This window comes from Cetorhinus maximus, chromosome 24, assembly GCF_964194155.1.
Source record: "Cetorhinus maximus chromosome 24, sCetMax3.hap1.1, whole genome shotgun sequence".
Taxonomy (NCBI): Eukaryota; Metazoa; Chordata; class Chondrichthyes; order Lamniformes; family Cetorhinidae; genus Cetorhinus; species Cetorhinus maximus.
In genome coordinates this window covers 47,356,247-47,378,848 of record NC_135902.1, presented here as the reverse complement: position 1 = coordinate 47,378,848, position 22,602 = coordinate 47,356,247, and the positions used below count along the sequence as shown (strand labels likewise).

Below are 22,602 nucleotides of genomic sequence, written 5' to 3'. Positions count from 1 at the left end.
TTTCTTGGCATCCCGGCCTGTCAATTTGATAGGGATAAATGCTTGGTTTTGATTACTGCCCCCGTCCAAGGGGTACACAAGCTGTTTCTAAGCTAGTCCTATTCCTGTAATAATTTTTCAGTCAGATTCATCCACTTCTCCTTCCCTTCCTCCATTTTCCCGAGTTAGATCTGGTACTAGCACAGTTCACAGAAATCCTTCCTCCAGCGTTTTTTTTTTTAACCTTGTCCTTTACTCGACTACGCATCAATTTTTCTCGTACGGTACTCCCAAAACACAGGAAAAGGTACAGACGGATGTTCCCCCATCGTCTCCCGGACCCTAATGAAAGTCATGATTTCACTGGCACCTTGCCCATACTATGTGATGGAGAAGTAATGCGACTGCAATTGGAAAAAATCACCGGGATGCCTGTCTTAAATGGGAAACTGAATTAGCCTTGTGTTACATCAAATTATAGGGACGTTAACTGTGCACTTACTGTTGACTTTCAATTATCTTGTGCTATTACAGTTGATTGAAGTCAGTCAGAACAAACATCTTGATTATCAGTTACCCCTGCCTCTGAATCAGAAGGCTGTAGGTTCAAATCCACCTCCAAAGGGTTGAGCACACGTAGCGGTGTATTGCTGACAGGTGTAGTCCTTTGGGTGAGATCTTAAATCAAGGGATTGTCTGTTTTCTCAGGTGGTTGTAAAATACCCCATTGCATTGGATGATGAAGAGCTGGGGAGTTCTCCTTAGTAATCTAGCCAACAGTTATACCTCTGTCGGCGTCACTGAAACAGATTATCTGGCCGTTATTTCATTCCTGTTTGTGGGACCTTGCTACTTGCAAATTGGCTTTGTGTTCCTCTGAATTGCAACAGTGGCTATCACAGAATTGCTACAGTGTAGAAGGCCATGCAGCCCATTGTGTCTGCGCCGGCTCTCCAAATGAGCAACTCACCTAGTACCTTCCTCCTGTAACCCTGCACATTCTCCCTTTTCAGATGACAGTCTAATTCCCTTTTGGAAGACTCCGTTGAACCTGCCTCCACTACACTGTCAGGCAGTGAATTCCAGACCCTAGCTACTCACTGCATGAATAAACTTTTCCTCATATCGCTGTTGCTTCTTTTGCCAATTACCTTCAACCTGTGCCCAATCATTCTCGATCTTTTCACGAACTGGAACAGTTTCTCCCCCTCTACTCTGTCCAGACCCCTCATGATTTTGAATACCTCTATCAAATCTCCTCTCAGCCTTCTCTTCTCCAAGGAAAACATCCCTAACTTCCCCAATCTATCTTTGTAACTGAAGTTCCCCATCCCGGAAGCCATTCTCATGAATCTTTTCTGCACCCTCTGTAATGCCTTCACATCCTTCCTAAAGTGAGGCAACTGGATGTAGTACTCCAGCTGAGGCTGACCTCATGTCTTACACAAGTTCAACATAACCTCCTTGCTCTTGTACTCTATTCCCCTATTAATAAAGCCTAGGATGCTGTATACTTTATCAACCTCTCTCTCAACCTGTCCTGCCGCCTTCAATGACTTATGTACATATACACCAGGTCCCTCTGTCCCTGTGCCATGTTAGAGTTGTACCCTTTATTTTATATTGTCTCTCCGTGTTCTTCTTACCAAAATGAATCATTTCACACTTCCCCACATTGTACTTCATCTGCCGCTTGTCTGTCCATTCCACCAACTTGTTTATGTCCTTTTGAAGTTCAGCACTATCCTCCTCAAACATCACAATGCTTCCAAATTTCGTATCATCCGCAGGTTTGGAAATTGTACCCTGTACACCAAAACCTAGGTCATTAATATGTATCAGGAAGAGCAATGGTCCCAACACTGATCCCTGGGGAACTCCACTACAAACCTTCCTCCAGTCCAAAAAACATCCATTAACCACTACTTTCTGTTTCTTATCACTTAGACAACTACCTGTCTCCTATCACTAGGTCTACACTTCAAAAAGAGCAAAGAGGTTATGTTGAACTTGTGTAAGACACGAGGTCAGCCTCAGCTGGAGTACTGCATCCAGTCCTGGCTGCCGCACTTTAGGAAGGCTGTGAGGACAGTGGAAAGGGTGCAAAAAAGATTGATGGGAGCAGTCCCAGGGGTGGGGAACTTCAGTTACAAAGATAGATTAGATAAGTTAGGGCTTAGTTGTCTGCCCAGTGCTTTGAGACATCATGAGGTTGTGAAAGACACAGTATAGACGCAAGTCTTCCTTACTTTTCATACGATAGGCTAAGTTCTGCTCCAGTGAGTTGGATGGCAAGTCTCGCACTCAGTTCACTGTGGCCTATTGCAGGAAAAGAGCAGGGGAAAGGCAGTGAAGAGAGCCGCAGTTGGAAATCTGCCGCTACCTATAGGCGGTGTGAAAGTAATGAATCACAAAAAGCATAGTGCACGTAATTGCAAGAACAATCTCAATCTATGGTTTAAAAATCAGGATCTGTGTGGTTTTTTTTAAATGAATGCTAATAGAAGGATCAAGTGTTATGCCTGACACCCTAATCTCATGAGGCATAAACTGATATACACTCTGTTGCACTTGTTTTTAATTCAGAAGCCCTTGGACCAGGTTTTGAAGGCTGTTACAGATTAAACCTAATTTCTATTCTACGCATCCATTCTCTGGATTCCAGACAGTCAGGTCATAACACTGACATATGAACTCCTATTGCTATATTAAATGCGTTCAGGGGATTATGACAAATAAAGTTAGACGACTTAACGCTCTGTGTACAACACAACGTATTGCTAATCCTCATTATCCAGGGACTAGCTAGGGGTTTTTGATTATAGATCCATTTAATTAAATGCACCTTTAATTATTTTCTTCAATTGTTTTTCATAAATTATTCAATGTATAAGTTTCTTAAAATGTTGTAAATCAATTGTTTGCTGAAATGCACCAGGCATTAAAGTTAATGCCAACAGCTCAGAGCTTCAAGGCTGTAAAGCCCTATAAGTTGGTGCATAGGGCATCACCGATTAGACAAAATGGTAGAGATGAATTAAACTGACACTTTGCCACATTTGGCCATGGCATGATATTCCCCACCTGGAACATTAAAATTAGACTGAAACGGCGGTATGTGCCATCTACAAGATGCGCTGTAGTTGCTCGCCCAGGCTCCTTCGACAGCACCTTTCAAATGCGTGACTTCTACCACCTGGAGGAACAAGGGCAGCCAACGATGGGAACATCTTCCCTGCAAGTTCCTCCCCAAATCACACACCTTCCTGACTTGGAACTATATCGGCCGTTCCTTCAATGTCACTGGGTCAAAATCCTGGAACCCCTGCCCTAACAGCACCGTGGATGTCCCTACAACCACCATGGGCTGAAGCAGTTCAAGAAGGCAGCTCGCCACCACCTTCTCAAGGGCAATTAGGGATGGGCAGTAAATGTCAGTGATGTCCACCATTTGAGCCCAGTATAAATCATGCTCCTATTTAACAGTGCTGTTAGCCTCAGAGAGAGTTTCATTTAAAGGGCGCAACAGGGAGGTTATGTCGCCCATCTTAAGGCCACTTTTGAAACATTTTCTATATATATATAAGCCAAATTGTTGCTGCTTCTTAGGCTTTTGCGGTACATCGTAATAATCATTTAGCTTCTCTTTTTTGTTGCTGCTGACCAGGGTCACCCATATGTGAGCTGTTTTGAGAGCATGGAGGCATTTCCTGGATTAGAGATTTTATTTGTCTGCCCTGTTTAATTTGAGTGGGCTTGAATTGGTCTTCCGGTAAGGAGGCTTTTCTATTAGCCAGGAATAGAGGGGGAAGTGGTTTAGTTTTGAGCATTTCACTGGCAGACTATTGTTGGAACTGAGCCCACCCAGCTAGGTTTCCAGGAGGTTTACTTTATGCCTGTGTAACAGGAAGAAGGTTGTCAGCGACTTTGAGAACAAGAAAATGACTTTTTAAAAAGATTCTTGCCAACCGTTGCCGTATTTGGTTGGGAGAGACTATCGTCTTGTTGTTAGTCCTCATGTGGTCACGCAATGTTCCTGGGCTGATTCATGAACCTGCCTCACTAAAACCGAAGCCGTAGAACAGTTCAAATCTCTCCAAAACTTCTCCAACCTGGCTGGATGTTCATTGACGGACTTGGTGGTAAAACAGGTCAGCATGTTAAAACTGTAACCATGTCACTGTGAAAGGAACTTACCAGAATTCTGTGAGAGTGCTCATCACTGGATTTTGATAGAAGCGAATCCCCGCCTATTTTTCTTGTGACTTTTAATTTACAGTCGAGTACTTCTAGTCTTCCTCAGGCTGCAGGTGACTGTGGCTAAACAACAGGGGAAAAACTAAATCAGTCACAAACACTGTTTGTGTTCAGTGAATTTACAGCGTAATCCCCGGAAGATTCCAGATCCAAGTAGTTGTGTCCTCAAATTCAATTTTTATTTTCATAATAAATTCCTTACAGTCGCAGATTATAGTACACACCATCAGTCATTCTAGCTTTGTTCCCTAAACGAGCCAATTTAACCCACACTGGATATGATCTGTGCAGGTTGTACAGGGGAAATGGGACTGACAAATAACAACCGATTTAGGAGATCCCTGCCAAGATCTATAAAGACTTGCATCTATATAGCGCCTTCCACAACCTCAGAATGCCCCAAAGTGATTTACCGCCCTGGAAGTACTTTAGAAGTGCAGCCTTGGTTGTAATGCAGAGGAAGCATCAGCAGTGGGAATAAAATTACCCATCCAGGAATATTTTTCTGAACAGAACCTGCCTTTAATAATAATAAAAAAAAAACGACCTGTTCAGACACAAATTGGGCACATCAGTTGAGGAAACAATGGGGATCCAATTCGCAGCCACTGCATTTGTGACGTTACACCGTCCGTCTGCTGAGAGTGTTTGGAGATCAGCTCGGAAGTAAATTGCTTGACTGGTCATTGATGAGCGCAGATCTTGCAGAAGTGCGACTGAAAGATATCGGAATTATCATTGTCTAAGAGATTGTCGTTCAGGGCTGGCCTCTTGAGGGTCAGACTTCCTGACATGCAACAAACAGGGCCTGTCACTGAGCTCGCTGTGGGGCTGCTGCCTGATTTGTTGCGGATATTAAATTTATCATCTTGGGTGTTAACCAGAACATAGTGCTGATTTGCAGCCTGACTAATGGTGGGAATCCTGAATCTTTAACTGTTGAGCTTTGATGTAAAAATCACATTAAAGTACGTACAGGATATGCAGCTTGCTGTGTCAGACTGATAGCAAGTTATTGACAGCCTGTGTCCCAGGTGCACTCTCTGACAGAAAGAAACCCACCAGTGGTCATCTAATGTGGAAAATGGTGACCACCGTGCAGTGTGCCTAGAAATTCGATGGTGCCGTTTTTCCAATTGGTGGGCAGGAACTGCATGCTTTCTATGAGTGCAATGCCCACCATATTGGTATAGGCAATAGAGTAGGCTTACAGGGCCCACACCTCAGATCGCCGTCAGGGTCCTCACTTGCCTTGTAAAGGGCCCATTTTGCCCTCTGCAATATTGGGTTACCATGAAGCAACCGGCACTAACGCCATTCAGGAAAGTGTGGCCTGAATGTGGCTGGACAGATGAGTCCTGAAAGGGATTGCTGCAGTCCGCTACCAAGATGGTACAATTTTAAAAATACTTTGCTGAATATGGAGCTGGGAGGAGCGGGAGTGCCCCTTCCAGCCCCACATCGAAGTCATGCAGGCTGCTCCTGGTTGCTAGTTCACCACACGCCCTCAATTGAACCTGACATCTCCCCTGATACCCTCTGTTCCCATTGTTAGCGATGCCCATCCCCTAGTCTCCGCCAATGCCGCTTTAAGGACCTGAAGGCCACTGTTGGCGAAGCAGCTGCCCAATCTTCAATGCTTGAAGAAGCTGTCTGAGGATGCCTGTTAGGTATCCACAGTCAATCACTTCCATGATAATGTGGTCAGAGGCCCGCTATTAAGTGGGCCTATCCCCATGCCCCTGTGCACCCATTCTTGGGTGCACTCTAACTTTCCAGGTCATTGTATTCATTAAGAACAAATGCAGAATTTCTATTATTGCAGCCAATCATTCACACTCATTAAATGGTGTCAGGTGCAAATGTATGTTAAGATGGAACAGTCCATTAAGCTGAAAAATTCAAGTTCTGCTCGACAGCTGGATTTATAAACCTTGCCCTTTTTACAATTGATATTTTGTCTCATTGGCATGTCCTGAAAGAATTGTAGAAGTTATGCTCTGTAATAAATAGGGGAGGCAGAGTTTATATTACCTGCACTGATATGGGGTGTGTGTGTGTGTGTGTGTTATGCTCCGTTTATTAAGGGGAAGCTGTGTGTCATTTGGAAGGGAATGTGTGCATCGCTTATACCTTTGTGAAACTTGTATGAGTTAGTATTTTGTTTCCTTGCCAGGACGAATGTTCCTTTTCATCCACAGTGAGGAAGTATTTGCATTTGGTGCTTTCCCACAACAACCCATTCATGAACAGGAGCCCCAGTGGAAAAGAGATTGGCCACACACATTGTGCTTCAGTAAATTAGCATTTAATTTTTCAAAATACCTAATTGTAGATTTTCACTTGGTGACTCGATGGTAGGTTTTTCATTATTGGTTCTACCACCACGTCAATATTTAACAGGAATCTCCTTTTGACGTGTTGGTTGGCTGCAGTCCCTTGATGAGTAAAATCACTGATGACTAGATTCAACAATTAATGTTTCAAATGACCTTTGTAACTGGTGATGAATAGTCATATCACTGCACCCTTGACTTATTAATCAGTTATCCTTTCGTGCCATTTTACTTGAGTCAAAATAGATTTTTAAACCTATGACCATAGTCTAGCACAAAATCAAACCAATTAGGATTTGAAAATAAAAACAGAAAATGCTGGAAAAAGTCAGCGGGTCTGGCAGCGTCTGTGGAGAGAGAAACAGAGTTAACATTACGAGTCCGCATGACCCTCCTTCAGAGCTGAAAATGTTTGTCATTAGGAGTTTAAGTTGTGGCTTTGTAGTTATTGTGTTGCAATGCTGATTGTTTTGATCTTTCTAATTGCTGTATTATATTCTTTGCATTCTCAACCCTGTTTCAGCTGTGGCTGTTTATGTTTCAGTTTTTTGGGACAGACATTTTGGAAACTATAGCCTCATGTAGATTAAACTTTCTCACAGTGGGTTGTTTTAAGAACAATGTTGTTTGTAATCTCATACAAACAGTCCCCGAAACTGTGGAAGTTCAGCCACAGACAAGGCCACTTCACGGGCTTAAAGAATAAAATGTTTGAAAGAATAAAACCTACTATGCAAATCTCTTTTCTATCTTTTTTCAGTGATAGCTGTCCCTGTTAGGCAAATAGCTGCTGTATAATCAAAATATTTAAATGAATGGGGAAAGTCTGAGTTTGTTCATTTAAGCATTGCTCTGCCTCACTAAAGTTGCTGCAGTGAGAACCCTTTTGGAGCTCGTGCACTTTTGGTGATCACAGTGACGGAGGCTTTAGTTTAGGTGGGAAAACCGCCTCATCGGTGGGATATTGGTCAAGCTTTGGGATGCTCATGACTGGTGTGTGTTTTAATGGCGCACAGACTCTTTGGCAATAAGGCTGTGGCAGAAACCCTGCCTGGCATAATGGAGGCTCCACTTTGAAAGCAGGTTTTCTTCTCTCTGGCTGATGAGGTGAAAGTAAATGTGATACCGAATGGGCTGAAATGTTTCCCAGACTGAAATTGCTAAAGCATTCGGAGTAAGACAGCCTTTTGGCTTCAAGGTTTGTCATGCTGTATATTTGTAATGAAGCAAATGATGTAAATATGCCTCCATAGAAACATTGGAGTAGATCGTTCAGGCCCTTGAGTTTATCCCACCATTTACTCAAATCATGAGTGATCTGCATCTCAATTCCCTCTACCCACTTAGGTTTCATATCCCTTAATGCCCATGATTAACAAATCCCAGTTTTGAAAATTTTAATGGACTCAGACTCAGTTGTGCAACCACCCTGTCACTGTTTTCTCAGCCCGCTAATTGTAATCTAGGTTGTATTCTGCTGTTAGCTTCTTGCCAAACTTGGCTCAACAGTTGAAACAGATAACGGAATAGAACAGTTAAATGAGCAATATTACTTGGCAAAAATCATTAATTCAACAATATTCCTCTGTACCGCTTGTCACAATCGAACAAAGGGTTCAGACAAGCCAATTTACTCAATGACCAAAACGTAATAGTTTGTGGTTTTAAGGCTACTAATTGTATTATGCTGTGGTTTTCGTTTCATCCAGACAGCTGGGTGCAGATGTTGTGACTCAGGAAGTGAAAGGTCTGCTGTCTAAGCAAAGAAGAGGAGACATCAGCCATGTTGCTGGCCTTAGATACAACTCAAGTGGCTGTGCTGTGCAGCACCATCAATGCAGCAAAGGGCACAATGAAAAGAAAGATATATTAAAAGCGATGACGAGGTTGAAAGTAGCTGTGTTCCTGTACGTGTTGAAGCTCTGAGCCAGAAGCTCCAGGCTCCAGTCCCACCCCAGGGAATGATGGCCGAGGAAAGTGCGTTCATAACGCAGCTAAACAGGTCGTGTATCAACCTGCAAATGCTTCCACCACAAGACAATGGCGGGCGGTAAGAGCGGGAGAGATTCCTGGTCAGCAAGGTGATGGAAAGAAAGTTGGAGCCTTCACCATCACTATCCGTAGCTCCAGACGTCAACATGCAGGTAAAAGTGCACGTTGCCACAGCAACTCAGGCTCTTCGAGTGATCTGTAACACACGAGCACCGCCACCACATATTGGAGATAAAGTCTGTAACACCATTCTGTGCTTCATGCAGACCTAGATGGGGTTTTGCATAGAAGCAATGACGAGAATAACTTTCCGAGGTCTTTAGCAAGTGGCAGTGCCATTGATGTTGCATTTTCCCAGATGAGGGACTCACTCCTGGACTGACAATAGCTGATCTTCTGGACACAAGCTCCTGGACAATGAAGGAATATGCCTTTCTTGTTTTCACAGCCACAAGGTTTCATGTGACCTCTGGATGGCTTTACTACCAGAATATTGGCTATGACTGTGGTGTTTCCCAGAAGTTCCTGTGTTTTGTATAAATAACATATCCTTTCATTTTTCTCTATTTCTGTTGGACTATGGATTTAAAGCTACAGTCTGAAAAACATGCCTACTGGAACAGGATGAGAGATCTATACAATGTTGTAGTCCTGGAACAAAGTGTGCCATGAAAGACAGGATGGTGCCGGAAAGGAGCCTTGGACCAAGGGAGCCAGACGCCTGACAACAGCATTTTAATTGGTTCCTGGCCAGGTGACCAGGGTTTGTGTGGTGACTGTGCGGCAGAAAGCTTCTGGCCTGCAAAGAGAAAACATCTAAAACCTCTTTTCCTCATATCTCTATAACCTGCTCTCTCTGTGGGGAAAATCCCCGGAAAAAGAAAAAGGGGGAAAACCACTGTTAGAGACATTGAAAAGCAAGTCCCCAGCCAGTGAACTAAATACTGAAAGTGCTGGAAGACCATCTCATGTCATCAACAAGAACTGAAAGGAATTTGGAAGACATCGATCAAAATCAACCTAAACGAATCCTGTACTCCGGGATTGGTGCTATTGAACTGTTTTATCCCACCCCTTAAAATCCACATCTTATGTGTCTTGTGTGTGTGCGCGTGTGTCTGTGTGTGTGCGTGTGTGTGCGTATAGGGATTTAAGAAAGAGGTAAAGTTTAAGTTATAGTGTTAGAAGTTAGCAGTTGATATTTCTTTCTTTTGCCACTAATTAAAGACAATTTGTTCATTAAACAGGTATTTACTTATTAAGTTTATAAACCTGGTGCTCGTATTCTGTTAACCTAAATTAAACAGTTGGGAAGAATTGGGGCAACCTGGTGGTTTGATGAAACTTTTCACATTTGTCGTGGCTCGGGGCACAGCGGGGCTTGATAATACAGCGTGCTATCCCCAGTGAGTCGTGACAATTGAGATGTGTGGCTCCAACGATAACGCCCCTGCACTGGGCCAAGTAACATCTCCCCGACTGTTCTAAGGCCTTATGGGGGCAGTTTATAGGACACCGTTAATTATACCACAGAGAATTAAAATATCAAACATGAGCCCTGGAGTGACAGGATTTTTAAAAAAATACCGCCAAAATAAACTTTTACTCAGTGTTATTGAAGAAGTAGGATTTTAAAAAAGGAATGCTATTAATCTGGTGATGGTTTGAGAAAGTGCTGAGTGGTCGATTTATTCTTTCTTGCTTGTAAACTTGCACTTGTTATATTTTCACCCTCAGCACAACTTGTAGCTGACAAGAGATTAGGAAGCCACAAAATAATTTGCTTGTGCAGTCAGATGGATCTTCCCAAACAGCAGCATTTGAGCTGCAGGTTTAAAGGATTTATTTAAGTCAGAGTGTATCTGTTGGTTATCTGTGTGAAACTGCTGGCGTCTTTTAATGCTTTTTCCGCCCAAAAAACCCTCGAGTCTCAAGGAAGGTACGAATAGCTGAAGATGTCAAAGAAACTAGCTAAATTTCCCTTTTAATTAAAACCGCACGCTTCCTCGTTCCATATGGAGGTAGCAACAAGGAATGTCGATCGTTAAAATAATGGGGAAAGTCTTTAACTTGCTTCTGTGCCAACACATGTGACATACAACCTGTCCCAGTGCCTGTTGTACTGCTTGCTGCTTGGGAAATGAGGTCAGTCTGCAGGTGGGCAAGAACACACAGATGCAATCTGCTCCGTCTGTCCGCATTAGAATTGCAGCCGGGGGAGGTGCTTACAGGACTGTTTTTTTAATATAAGATAAATCCACATTTCTGGGCCAATGTCTGTGCCGCTCAGGATGAGCGATATCAAGTGACGTGGGAATGGAACACATTTTCATCCTCGTATTTTGGAATTCAGTCTCAGCATTAGCAGCATTATGAAACGAGAAAAGCGCTGTAGACTCCCATCATCAGCATGACTTAAACTGGCCAGGGAAACATGGGGGGCAGAATTTAGCCCTCGATGGGTGGGCAGGCCCCACTGGCTCGGTGGCGGGCAGGCAGGCGAACTCCGCCGCTGAAACGGTTCCCCAACTGTCAAAGTGAGCAGGGAGAGCGCTGTAAGTTTAATAAACCTAAAAAATACCAAATTAAAAACTTATTAGCATGTCCCCCTCATGTGACAATGTCACACGAGATGGGACATGTTAATAAATATTACATAAAGTTTATTAAAGTTTTTTAAAACAGACATGAAACCTCACCCCGCCAGTGGATGAGGTTTCATGTTTTTTCAGAAGCCCGCCGGGGCTCCTGGCCTGTCCGCCAGCCTTAAGGTTGGACGGGCAGGGCCTTTAATTGGGTTAATTATTCTGTCAATGGCCTCAATTGGCCATTGACAGGTCGGCGGGCGGACAGCTGATCTCGCTGTCCGCCCGCCTTGCTGAATATTTAAATGGGGTGGGATGACGTCGGGGGTTCCTCCCAACGTCATCCCACATCATTTTCCCCTCGGCGAGCGGGCCCCACCCCCAACTCGCCGACGGAAAAATTCTGGCCAGGGAAGCTAACAAAATCGGAACAAGAATAGGCCATTCAGTCCCTCAAGCTTGTTCCAATATTCAATTAAATCACAGCAAGTCTTGTACACCAGCTCCATTTACCCAACTTTGCTCCATTTTCCTTGATATTTTTATGCAATTAAATTTCTATCATTCTTAGTCATAAAATTTCAACCTTTTTTTATTCGTTCAGGGGACGTGGGTGTCACTGGCTAGGCCAGCATTTATTGCCCCTCCCTAATATGACCTTGTTCAGAGGGCATTTAAGAGTTAATCACATTGCTGTGGGTCTGGAGTCACATGTAAGCCAGACCAGGTAAGGACAGCAGATTTCCTTCCCTAAAGCACATTAGTGAACCAAATGGGTTTTTACAACGATTGGCAATGGTTTCATGGTCATCATCAGACTTTTAATTCCAGATTTTTATTTAATTCAAATTTCACCATCTGCTGTGGTGGGATTTGAACCTGGGTCCCCAGAACATTGCCCTGGGTCTCTGGATTACTAACCCAGTGACTATGTCACTGCCTTTTCCTCATTGATTAAGCATCCACAATCATTTATTTCCAGATGAACTCCAGGTGAAAAATACTTCTGGGGAGCAGGATTTCCTGGTTGGCGAGTTGGGGGCGGGACCCACACGCCAACGTGTAAAATGACGCGGGATGACATCGGGCGGAACTCCCAACGTCACCCCGCGTCATTTTAATTTTCAGGTCAGCGGGGGTGCAGCCGAATCAGCTGTGTGCCCACCGACCTGTCAATGGCCAATTGAGGCCATTTAAAAACTAATTGCAGTAGTTAATTGACCTGCCCATCCAACCTTCAGGCAGGGAGCCCTGGCGGGCTTCAGAGAAAACATGAAACCTCATCCACGGGAGGGATGAGGTTTCATGTAGGTTTTTAAAAATTTAATAAAAGTTTAACTAAAAGTGATGGACATTCTGATATTCTGAAGTCTTCTATTAACAAGTCTTTGATGAATCCCAATAAACAACATAAAGTGCACTTCTTTATAAATTCTGATATTTCCTCAAAGAACTCTATTAAAATTCATCAGACATGAATTGCCTCTTTAAAATGTCATCTAGCTGTTCTTAATTGACCTGATTTCTAAGCGCGTGTTAAGTTTATCCTCTATTATGGCTTCTAGAAGCTTGCCCACTAGTTTCGGCACCAGAACCACCAAGTGGAGTTGAGATACGGATCAACCATGACCTAATTGAATGGCGGGTTTGAAGGGCTGAATGGCCTACTCTTGTTCCTATGCTCTTCTAGATTATTAGACAGACTAGTGTATACTTAGCCCTTTCTCTCTTGAACAGAAGTATAATATTAACAGGCCCTACAGTCCTCCCTGGAACCACTGGCAGATCGACCGGGCTCTTGAAGTATTGTGGCAAAAGGTTTCATTATTTTCTCTATGAAGCATCACGGGATGCATGCCATTAGCATTCTATTTCTTTTAAAAAATGACTTATTTAGCAGTTTAGCAGTAGAATCAATAACTTCCCATACAACAGGTTACAATGTTATCAAACACCTTTTTGAAAATCTACTCTACTAACAAAACAAATTTAAAAATATACATCATCTGGATCCTTTACAAAAGCAGAATGCAGCCCTTGTATGAATTATGTAAGCCTATGGAACTCAATTGATCCTTGTGCACTGCAGCAAGACTAATAGAAGTGAGTCACAGTTGGCTGTTCTATACCCAGACTTCACCTTTGCCATTTCCTTTTAGATAATTCTCACTGAAGAGATTGTAGGATGAAAATACCACTTACAAAACAGTACAGCAACCTACAGCCTAGCAATTGATGGATCCTTCCCGTTAAAATTACGTGAAAAAGTCACATTGAAATATGTTTTGACACTTCTAATGAGAAAAGAAAATACATCTTTGTTTTGTGTTCTTAATGGCAGCAAGAAACCTACTGCCGCTGCTGATCAATGGTGTTATTACTCACAGGTGTTCTTAGTAGAATCACAGCAGTTGTTAATATTTGAAATGTGAAGCTTGCCTGAAATAAATCTTTGGAAAATTTAATCGGCAGGCTGTTTCAAAGGTGGTAATTTTTGTTCACAGATGGGATGTTAGTGAGACCAAGGTTGCAAATAGAATATCAGGTGGTACTTCTAATGATTTGTGTTTGTACTGCCTGAGCCCTAGTTTCTTTTACCCAATTAATGCACTTTTATTTCAAGGGTTTGTGGCTTCCTTGTTCTTCTTTTCAGCTGTAGCACCTCACACTTATCCATACTGACGTTCATTTGCCAATTACGTGACCATTCTACACGTTTATTATTGTCTCCCTGTATTTTGTTGCACTCCTCCTCTGTATAAGCTACAACCCCCCAACTGCAACATGCCTACCACACACCCCCCCCCCACCCTTCCCACCACATTTGATGTCACCTGCAAACTTTACTTCTGATCACCAAGTCCAAATCATTTATGTGAATGGTGAACAGCAAGGATGGCAGCATCAGTCCTTGTCAGGCATAGCTTGCCAGCTTCTGTCAATCTGAGTGACCACCTTTACCCTCTACTCATTATGTGGCCAGCTTGTCATCCATTCTGCTACTTGACCCATGATCCAACATGTTCTGATCTTAATGGCGAATCTACTACGTGGCACCTAGCAAAGGCCTTTCGGAAATCCAGATATATTACATCTACTACTTCTCCCGTATTCACCTTTGCTGTTACTTCAAAGAATGCAATAAGGTTGGTCAGGCACGAACTTCCCTTTTGAAATCCATGGTGACCACACTCTGTTATATTTTCAGTTTCTAGGTGCTTTTGGGTAATGATTCCATTATCTTTCCTACCATTGACGTTAAGCTAATTGTCTATAGTTCCCTGGACTTGTTCTAGCTCCCTTCTTAAATATAAGAATCATATTAACTGTCTGCCTTTCCTCTGGCACTATTCCATTTTCTAATGAATTTTTATATATATAAGGCTGCCTTAAAACCTCTTTCAATATGTGTTGATGCACTGCATCCGGATTAGGGGTTTTAACCATGCTTCGGTTATTCTGACTTTGTCTCATTTTGTGTTATGAATTGTTGCCTTCACTTCTCCTGTTTTATTTTGGGTGTTGTACAGGCATTTTAAAGAAAGGAAAAACTTGCATACATATGCCATCTTTCGAGACCTCAAAGCACTTTACAACCAAGAAGTACTTTTGACGTGTAGTCACTGTCATAATGTTGGAAACACAGCAGCCAATTTGCTCACAGCAAGCTCCCACAAACAATAAAGATCATGATCGGAGATAATCTGTTTCTTTAGTGATCTTGACAAGAGGTCTTATGGCTGAGTCTGGAACGCCCGTGCCTCTGAGATAGAAGCTCTGGGTTCAAGTCCCATTTCAGGACTTGTTGGCCACAGAAGGAGTGTTTGTGATGTGGTCCAGCACGTTGATAATCAGCTTGTTAATCCTTCCAGTGCTTCCTTAATGTTCCCCAAAGGGAAGAAATGAAACAAGCAAGTGATTATTGATTGAAGGATCGATATGCCCAGGGCACCAGGGATAACTCTACTGGTCTTCTTTGAATGCTGCCATGGGATCTTTTACATCCATTTGAGCGGGCAGATAAGGCACTATATAAATGCAATCAGCTATTGTTGTTTAATTGTTGTCATACACAGGCAACAAAAGACAATGCTGGGACCCACGATCTGGCAATGCCAATTCCGCTCTAGGTAACAATCTCCTTCTCTCCCTTTTTATTCTTTCTGTGCCCAATATTGGCCACCACATCCCTACACTTAGTTGATAAAACTTGTGCACTATTCACTATTCTCCGGCCTCCAGCAGCTTGTCCTGGTGGGTAAGTGGAGTTGAGGTACAGATCAGCCATGATCTATTTGAATGGCAGAGACCTGAGGGACTGAATTGTCTACTCCTGTTCCTATGTTACCTTCCCTCTCAATAGTTCTGTAACCTGGAATTAAATACAACCATCATTTTCCAACTTAGCTCCAGCGTGTTGCATTCATTCTCCCTTTATAGACTTGAACAAGTCCACAATAAGTTACGTTGGCTATTATTGTAACTTTCTGCAAGGGCTTTTTCCTTCCGTGGGAGTGCTCAGAGCAGCTCTCAACAAAGATGCAGCAAAGTCCTTGCGGGGGTTACGTTCCCGCAAATTCTTGCCAAGTGCGGAATCGCGAATGGCGAACGTGCTTTATCACGGGAGTGAGTTAGATAGGTTCCAGCCATCCCAAAATTTGGATGTTAGTCGGGTTTTTCTCTCTCACTGAGAGACTTTCCTGTACTGAAGGCACCAACTGATCCTTTCACTGATCCAGTTCCCCCCTCCCCTTCCTCCTTATTTATTTTCTGGTTTGTTTTTTCATGACAGAAAACTGAAAGCAAAAAAGCACGCTCTGAGCCCCAAGCCGATTCCTTTCACTCCACCATCCCAGGGAGAGAGATGAGAAAATGGGCCTTAAAGGACTAGGGCCCCTCTCTCGCTCTCCCTTCTCCCTCTCCACGTTATTGATAACAACACATGATTGTCCAGTATGGAGACAGCTCACCACCTATCGCCCCGGCATTTAACCCCCTTACTCCTCCTCTCCCCAACATTCCACTATGGCCATCTGCTGGGGCCTCATCTGTCCAGTGGCCCTTTTAAAACCTCTATCCCTCTTTAACGAGTGCGCTCCCCCCCCCCCAACCCACCTCGACCTGGGGTGGCATTGGGTGAGAGAAAGTTGTACATTTTAAAAGTTGCTGCTTGTTTTTCTGTTGCTGGTTGTTGTTGTTGTGCAAGTTTGAAGGAGAAGTTGCTGCTGCTACTGGCCCCTTCTCTCTCTCTCTCTCTCTCTCTCTCTCTCTCACACGCTCCCTCTCCCTCCTGTTTGGACAAGGGCGAGAAGCTGCCAGCACAACAGGAACCTTCACTGGTTGCCAAGCCCGAGCAAGAGCCGAGAGCAACCAAAAGAGACAGACGGTGACAACTGGGAGAAACATTCACTGTTCGACTAACCTTCTCTCGCTTATAAAAACACCTCTGTGTAAATGTGTGCGTAAACACAGCAAACCTGCATCTGTTTCCTCTCTGGTTGGTGTCACACACAAACACACACATGCAGAATGCGATGGCCAGTTGCAAGAACTCGTCATTTTTAGTTTGCTTAAATCGCAGATAGGTGAGGATTTGGGGCCACAATGGGCGATGGTGGGTACCAAGGACTTTCACAATTTAGTTTACCCGCACAAAAGAAGCCATGAACTGCGGGACTTTGCTGTAATTAATTCCTTGCTATTTCTATCCAGCCACTCTTTACTTATACATTTGGTCAGATGTATTGGCTTCAGATCAACAATGTTTCCCAACCTTAGAGTACGTCTGTCGTTTCATATCTTTGTTAATTTCGACAAACATAACAATCAATTATGAATTTAGCAGCCCTAAAGTACCTTATTTTTGCAGAAATATGACGTCACTCTGCCTAATGGTATTGTTGAATTTTACTGACTTGCTCTAATTTAACCACCCTTTGAAACATTGTTGTAGTTGATAAGTTTGAGCCCATTTTATATTTGGCTCAGATTGCTTGGTAATTTCATTTGGAAGTGTTTCAGTGTTTAGCGAAATAATGAACCAGTGATATGCTAGGTAGGTTCTGTAATCTATCTGATCAAAGTCAGGCGTGTAATAATGTCACAGCATACTTAAACACATGCCATGATGGCAATGCAGTGTTTCTGATATCTGTCCCAAGTATATTTGCTAAAAAGAGAGACCTGTTGCCGAAGCTTTTCATCTTGCACTCGTCAGGACAAATGCAAGAATGCCAAATTTCAAATGATTCGGCAACACCGTGGCCAATCGGAGTCGACTTGCCAGCCAATCAGCAGCTTTCCTCCTGTAATATAGATTGCTATGATCGTTTGAAGTTTGAAATTCTTGTGCTTGGCCTGATGGGTGCAAGACGGGAACCTTTGGCCATCTGTCTCCCTTTTCAGCAATGGTTCAAGTGTGTATTTTTCTCGTGATGCTTAACCCAGTTGTCATGAATTAGTGTAATTTCAAATATCAACTAAATCCATTATTCAACTTTTGACCATTTTGTTGCAGAATAAACCTTTGCACTTTTGAAGTAGGGTTGGCACCTTGTTGGATCTAACTTGTACATTTTCAGTAAAGTGTGAGTCACGGGTTTTATTTGGTGGCTACATTCTCCGCTGGATCTTTCTGTGCATTGAAATCAATGTAAATGGGAAGAAAATATGATAGCGGCAGAGAAGTATGTGTGTGTGTGTGTGTGTGTGTGCGCGTGTGCGCAATGATGGAGGGGAGTGTGTGTGCAATGATGGGGGAGTGTGTGTTCAATGAGGGGGGAGTGTGTGCAATGAGTGGAGGAGTGTGTGTGCAATGATGGGGGAGTGTGTGTGCAATGATGGGGGAGTGTGTGTGCAATGAAGCCGGCGGTGTATATTGTGAAGACAAAAGCCATTGTCTCCTGTCCCTGTCACAAACTCCCTTTCCGAATCACCAACTCCATCTCTCTTCCTGGCAACTGCCTGAGGCTAAACAACACTGTTTGCTACCTTGATGTCACATTTGACCCTGAGATAAGCTTCTGACCACATGTGTGTGCCATTGCTCAGATCATCTATTTCCACTCCTTTTTCAGATTGCGTTGAGAGCATTGCTGGCAAGGTCAGCATTTGTTCCCCATCCCTAGTTGACCTTGAGAAGCAGTCAGCTACCCTCTTGCAGTCCATCTGGCTTGAGTGCACCCATCATGCTGTTAGGGAGGGAGTTCCAGGATTTTGACCCAGCGACAGTGAGGGAACGTTGATATATTTCCAAGTCAGGAAGGTGTTTGACTTGGAGGGGAGCTTGCAGGTGGTGGTGTACACATGCATCTGCTGCCCTTGTCCTTCTAGGTGGTAGCAGTCATAGGGTTGGAAGGTGCTGTCGAAGGAGGACTGGCAAGTTGCTATTTTGCACCTTGTACCTCCTTAACATCGCACAGCTTCGCCCTGTCTCACTTAAATGCTACTGCCGCCCTCATTCATGCCTTTGTTTCCACTAGGTTTGGCTATTCTGACAGACTCCTGGCTGGTCTCCAACATTCTTCTCGCTGCAAACCTGAGGCCATCCATTACTCTTCTGCCTGTGTTCTGACTTGCAGCAAGTCCTTTCCCCTCTCATCTCTGCGCTTGTTGACCTACATTGGCTCCAAGTCAAGCGATGTCCTGATTTTAAAATTTTCATCTCTATTTCCCTCCTATCTCTGTAATCTTCTCCAGTCCTACAACCCCACTCGATCTCTGCACTCCACAATCCTGGCCTGTAGACAAATCTCCAATTTTAATCGCTCTAACATTGGTGCTCGTGCCTTCAGTTGCCTAGGACTCTGTTTTCGAATACCCTTCCTAAATGTCTCCACCTGTCTCTTCTCCTTTAAGATACTCCTTAAAACCTACCTCTTTGACCAAGCTTTTGGTCACCTACTCTAATATCTCCTTGTGTGGCTGAGTGTCATATTTTGTTTCATAACGCTCCTGTTAGGTGCCTTGCAACTGTTTATTACTTTAAAGGTGCTATGTAAATGTAGGTAGTTGCTGTTGTGTAATGAGTGGCTGATCTACCACTGCTGTTTCCACTATGTCAAAAGTTAGAATCGGCCTGAATTATTTTTAACGCCGTTTACCTGTTTTCTGCAGCGTCTAATACCAGGAATTGGCAGGTTGTCTTATGAGGGAAGGTTGGACAGGTTAGGCTCATATCCACTGGAGTTGAGAAGAGTGAGAGGTGACTTAATTGAAACCTTTAAGATCCTGAGGGGCCTTGACCGGGTGGATGTGGAGAGGATGTTTCCTCTTGTGGGAGAATCTAGAACTAGGGGTCACTCTTTCAAAATAAGTGGTCGCTCATTTAAGACAAATGAGGTGAATTTTTTTCCCTCAGAGGGTCATGACTCTTTGGAACTCTCTTCCTTAAAAGGCGTTGGAAGCAGAGCCTTTGAGTAATTTTAAGAAAGAGCTAGATGGATTCTTGATTAACAAGGGGGGTGAAAGGTTATCGGGGGGTAGGCGGGAATGTGGGGTTGAGGTTACAATCAGATCAACCATGACCTTATTGAATGGGGGAGCAGGCTCGAGGGGCCGAGTGGCCTACTCCTGCTCCTAGTTCATATGTTTGTATCTAATGTTTGTATTTCTAGATTGAATAATCAGTGGATGGTTTCAAACCACCAAGTATAGAGCCAAAGTTGCACAGGGATGTGTGGGGACGTTATAAATGCATTCAAAATGCATGTGTTAATAATATGGTCACGTGTAGGAAGTCAGCAATTCCTTCCCCCTTGGGATTGCACCATGTTAAATTAAAAAGAAATGAATGAACTGATTCGATCAATGCGCCTGTAGAAAAACGTTTAACGCTTTTGCTTCTCTCTTCCTGAAATCATCTCTGCTTGTTTCTGACTCTCTATTTCCTCTCTTTGTTGCTCTCCTGTTCTTCTCATTTTTCTGCCCGTTATGTTTATCATCGCTGAAATATATATTTTTCAAACATTCTTGCTACCCTCAGTATCGCATTGCCCATTATTTAAAGAGTAGGTTTTATTTGAAAGCTATTGCAGCTATAGATTTTGCAGCAGTAGAGGGTTCACTGTGTTCGCATTGGTAGCTACTCTGTAGTGACTGCCTCTAGGCCCCGGCATCTCAGCTTCGATTCTGTACCTGGGAGACAGATACAGCTACAAAATCCAGTGCTTGGGTTTACGGGAGTGAAGTCGTGTGGCTGGGAGGTGTGATGCCGGCACCTGGAATGAGGAACCTGTAGAGGCAAACTTTGAGTACAGGTTGGGAGGGATTTGTCCGGCTATAGAATGAGGCCTGGGCTGGGAAGGGTGTGGGATCAAACCTCGGGAACCACGTGCGTATCAATGGATCAACAGTCACACAGGGGCTGAATTTTTAGGCTCTGCTAGGAGCCGGCATGGAGGCGGGTGGATATGGAATTGTGTCCGGCCACCCTGCATGCCAATTACCCGGCTTCATTCCCCCCCACTGGCCATTTTCCCGGAGGCAGGATAGGGGAATGGCCCCAGAAGCAACAGGGTCACCAAGTCAACTTGTTAAAGACCAATTGACGAGTCTTCCCGTTGGCCTCCAGGTCCCTAGAGGCGTCGGGGAATAGTGTAGCTGCCTGGAGGCGGCTTCCCAACAGCAAACTGAGGCCAGTGCTCCAGGCAGGCTCAGAGGCCCTCCCTGCATGCCTGGCTTCAGCTGCTGCCTGTTGGAGGTTGTTGTAGGGTGGCTGAGTTGTACTATTAATGATAGAGTTGATCTGCGAACACTTCTTGGGTGGAAACATTAAGTTTATTTACAATAGACTCAGCAGCAACTACACGTGTGCCTTGAACTCCAACTCTATCTCTGCACTGACTGCTGAGGTAGCCCGAGCTACTCTCCTATTGGTTACTACAGATCACATGATCTTCCTTAACACATGTTATTCTTAAAGGTACATTACACAATAAATAAAATCGTCATTACTGCAGGGGGTTACCCCACCCCTCACCACATAATGGCGGCCCAGCTGTTGAGGCCATTTTTAAACAGTTTAAAAAGTTGGCGAGAGGGCACCTTTGCCTTGAGGCACTTGGGTCTCTTATTGACCCTCCATCTTCGAGAGCCCACCCCACCAACCCTAATTGAACAGCAAGCCTGCCCTCTGACCATTAATTGGCCATTTTGGGGAAAGTCACAGTGTTCCGCACACAGTGCACGCCTCTGTCCCCCATTTGACCCCGATGTTGAGATTCCAAAGCCCACGGGGAAAATCCTGTCTGTGATTTCAACAATTGGGTGAACTACCCAGTGGAGGTATTAGTTGAAATACCGGACAGTATAACTTTATACAAGTAACTGTACCTATACAAAAGTGTGCAGTGAGAGCTGGAGCGATTCTTGGCTTGTGTAGCGATTTCATCTTTAACAATTGTATTTCTAGATAAGCAACAACACTTGGTCCGTTTGATCTCTTGGACAAGTTGCAATTGCCCGAGGGAGATCAGGCAAGAATTTTCCAGAGTTTCCCTTATTGCCCTTGGTTTTCTCACAGATTATGTAGCTGTCGAGGAAGTGTTTAGTCGTGATACTCTGTTTGGTAAGATGTGTGGGGCAGTCTCGATGGACCAGTTGATTCATCCTGCCGCCAATTTCATGTTCGTTTATTTCTTAAGTTGAAGTAATACATGTCAGAATTGTGTCACTAATGTTTCTAAAGTGGTAGTTTTCAGTCATTACTTAAAGCAATGTGCATAGTACATCCATTTTCTTCAGCTCTGCAGTGAGCACCACTAACATAAGCCTGTGTAACAGTGTTGCTGGTTCAAAATAAAAGCAAAATATTGCGGATGCTGGAAATCTGAAACAAAAACAAAAATTGCTGGAAAAACTCAGCAGGTCTGACAGCATCTGTGGAAAGGAAGACAGAGCTAACCTTTCGTGTCCGTATGACTCTTTGTCAGCATTGTTGGTTTGGTCTGTTGACTGGGGTTGCTAATTTAATACCGAACCGAAACATTACAACACCCTGATTCACAGCCCAAATGGTTTGGGCATTAACCAAATAAGAATCATACATCTTGAGGAGCTTTTCTGATAACAGGATTTTTATTGACGGCTATTAATGGCTTAATTTTTAAACCTGCTGGTAAACAAATGCAAAAGAAACCACAGACCCTATCAGAAAATGCTGGAAATACTCAGCAGGTCTGGGCAGCATCTGTGGAGAGAGAAACAGAGCTAACGGTTCAGGTATGTGACCCTTCATCAGGGCTGATCAGCAGGATTTTGCTCTTGCATGCAGCCTGAGACTTTCCTGTCGATTACCCGGTGTGGGCTTGTGTTCCTGTCTGTATTGCACTACCCTCTCGGTGAGTGGCTTCATACTCCATTTGGTGCTTCACGTCTTGATTTCTATCCTGAGCACATCATCACATAACGAGGGCCGGAAGGGGCTATCAGAATGGGCAAAACCTCACTGGTTG

At 43.7% G+C, this 22,602-nt stretch overlaps 1 protein-coding gene across 6 annotated transcripts in view; it reads left to right on the top strand.

Moving 5' to 3' along the window:
- Positions 1–22,602, top strand: part of aatkb (apoptosis-associated tyrosine kinase b) — a 302,389-nt gene that overhangs the window by 78,830 nt on the left and 200,957 nt on the right. Inside the window, exon 1 of one of the 6 annotated variants that reach the window (XM_078571178.1) lies at positions 4,085–4,130. The exons of the other annotated variants lie outside the window; for them this stretch is intronic. Within the exon in view, the coding sequence (XP_078427304.1) occupies positions 4,100–4,130 (31 nt within the window). The 5' untranslated portion in view covers positions 4,085–4,099. Of the gene's footprint in view, positions 1–4,084; positions 4,131–22,602 lie in introns of those variants that run through there. 6 annotated transcript variants of the gene reach the window in all.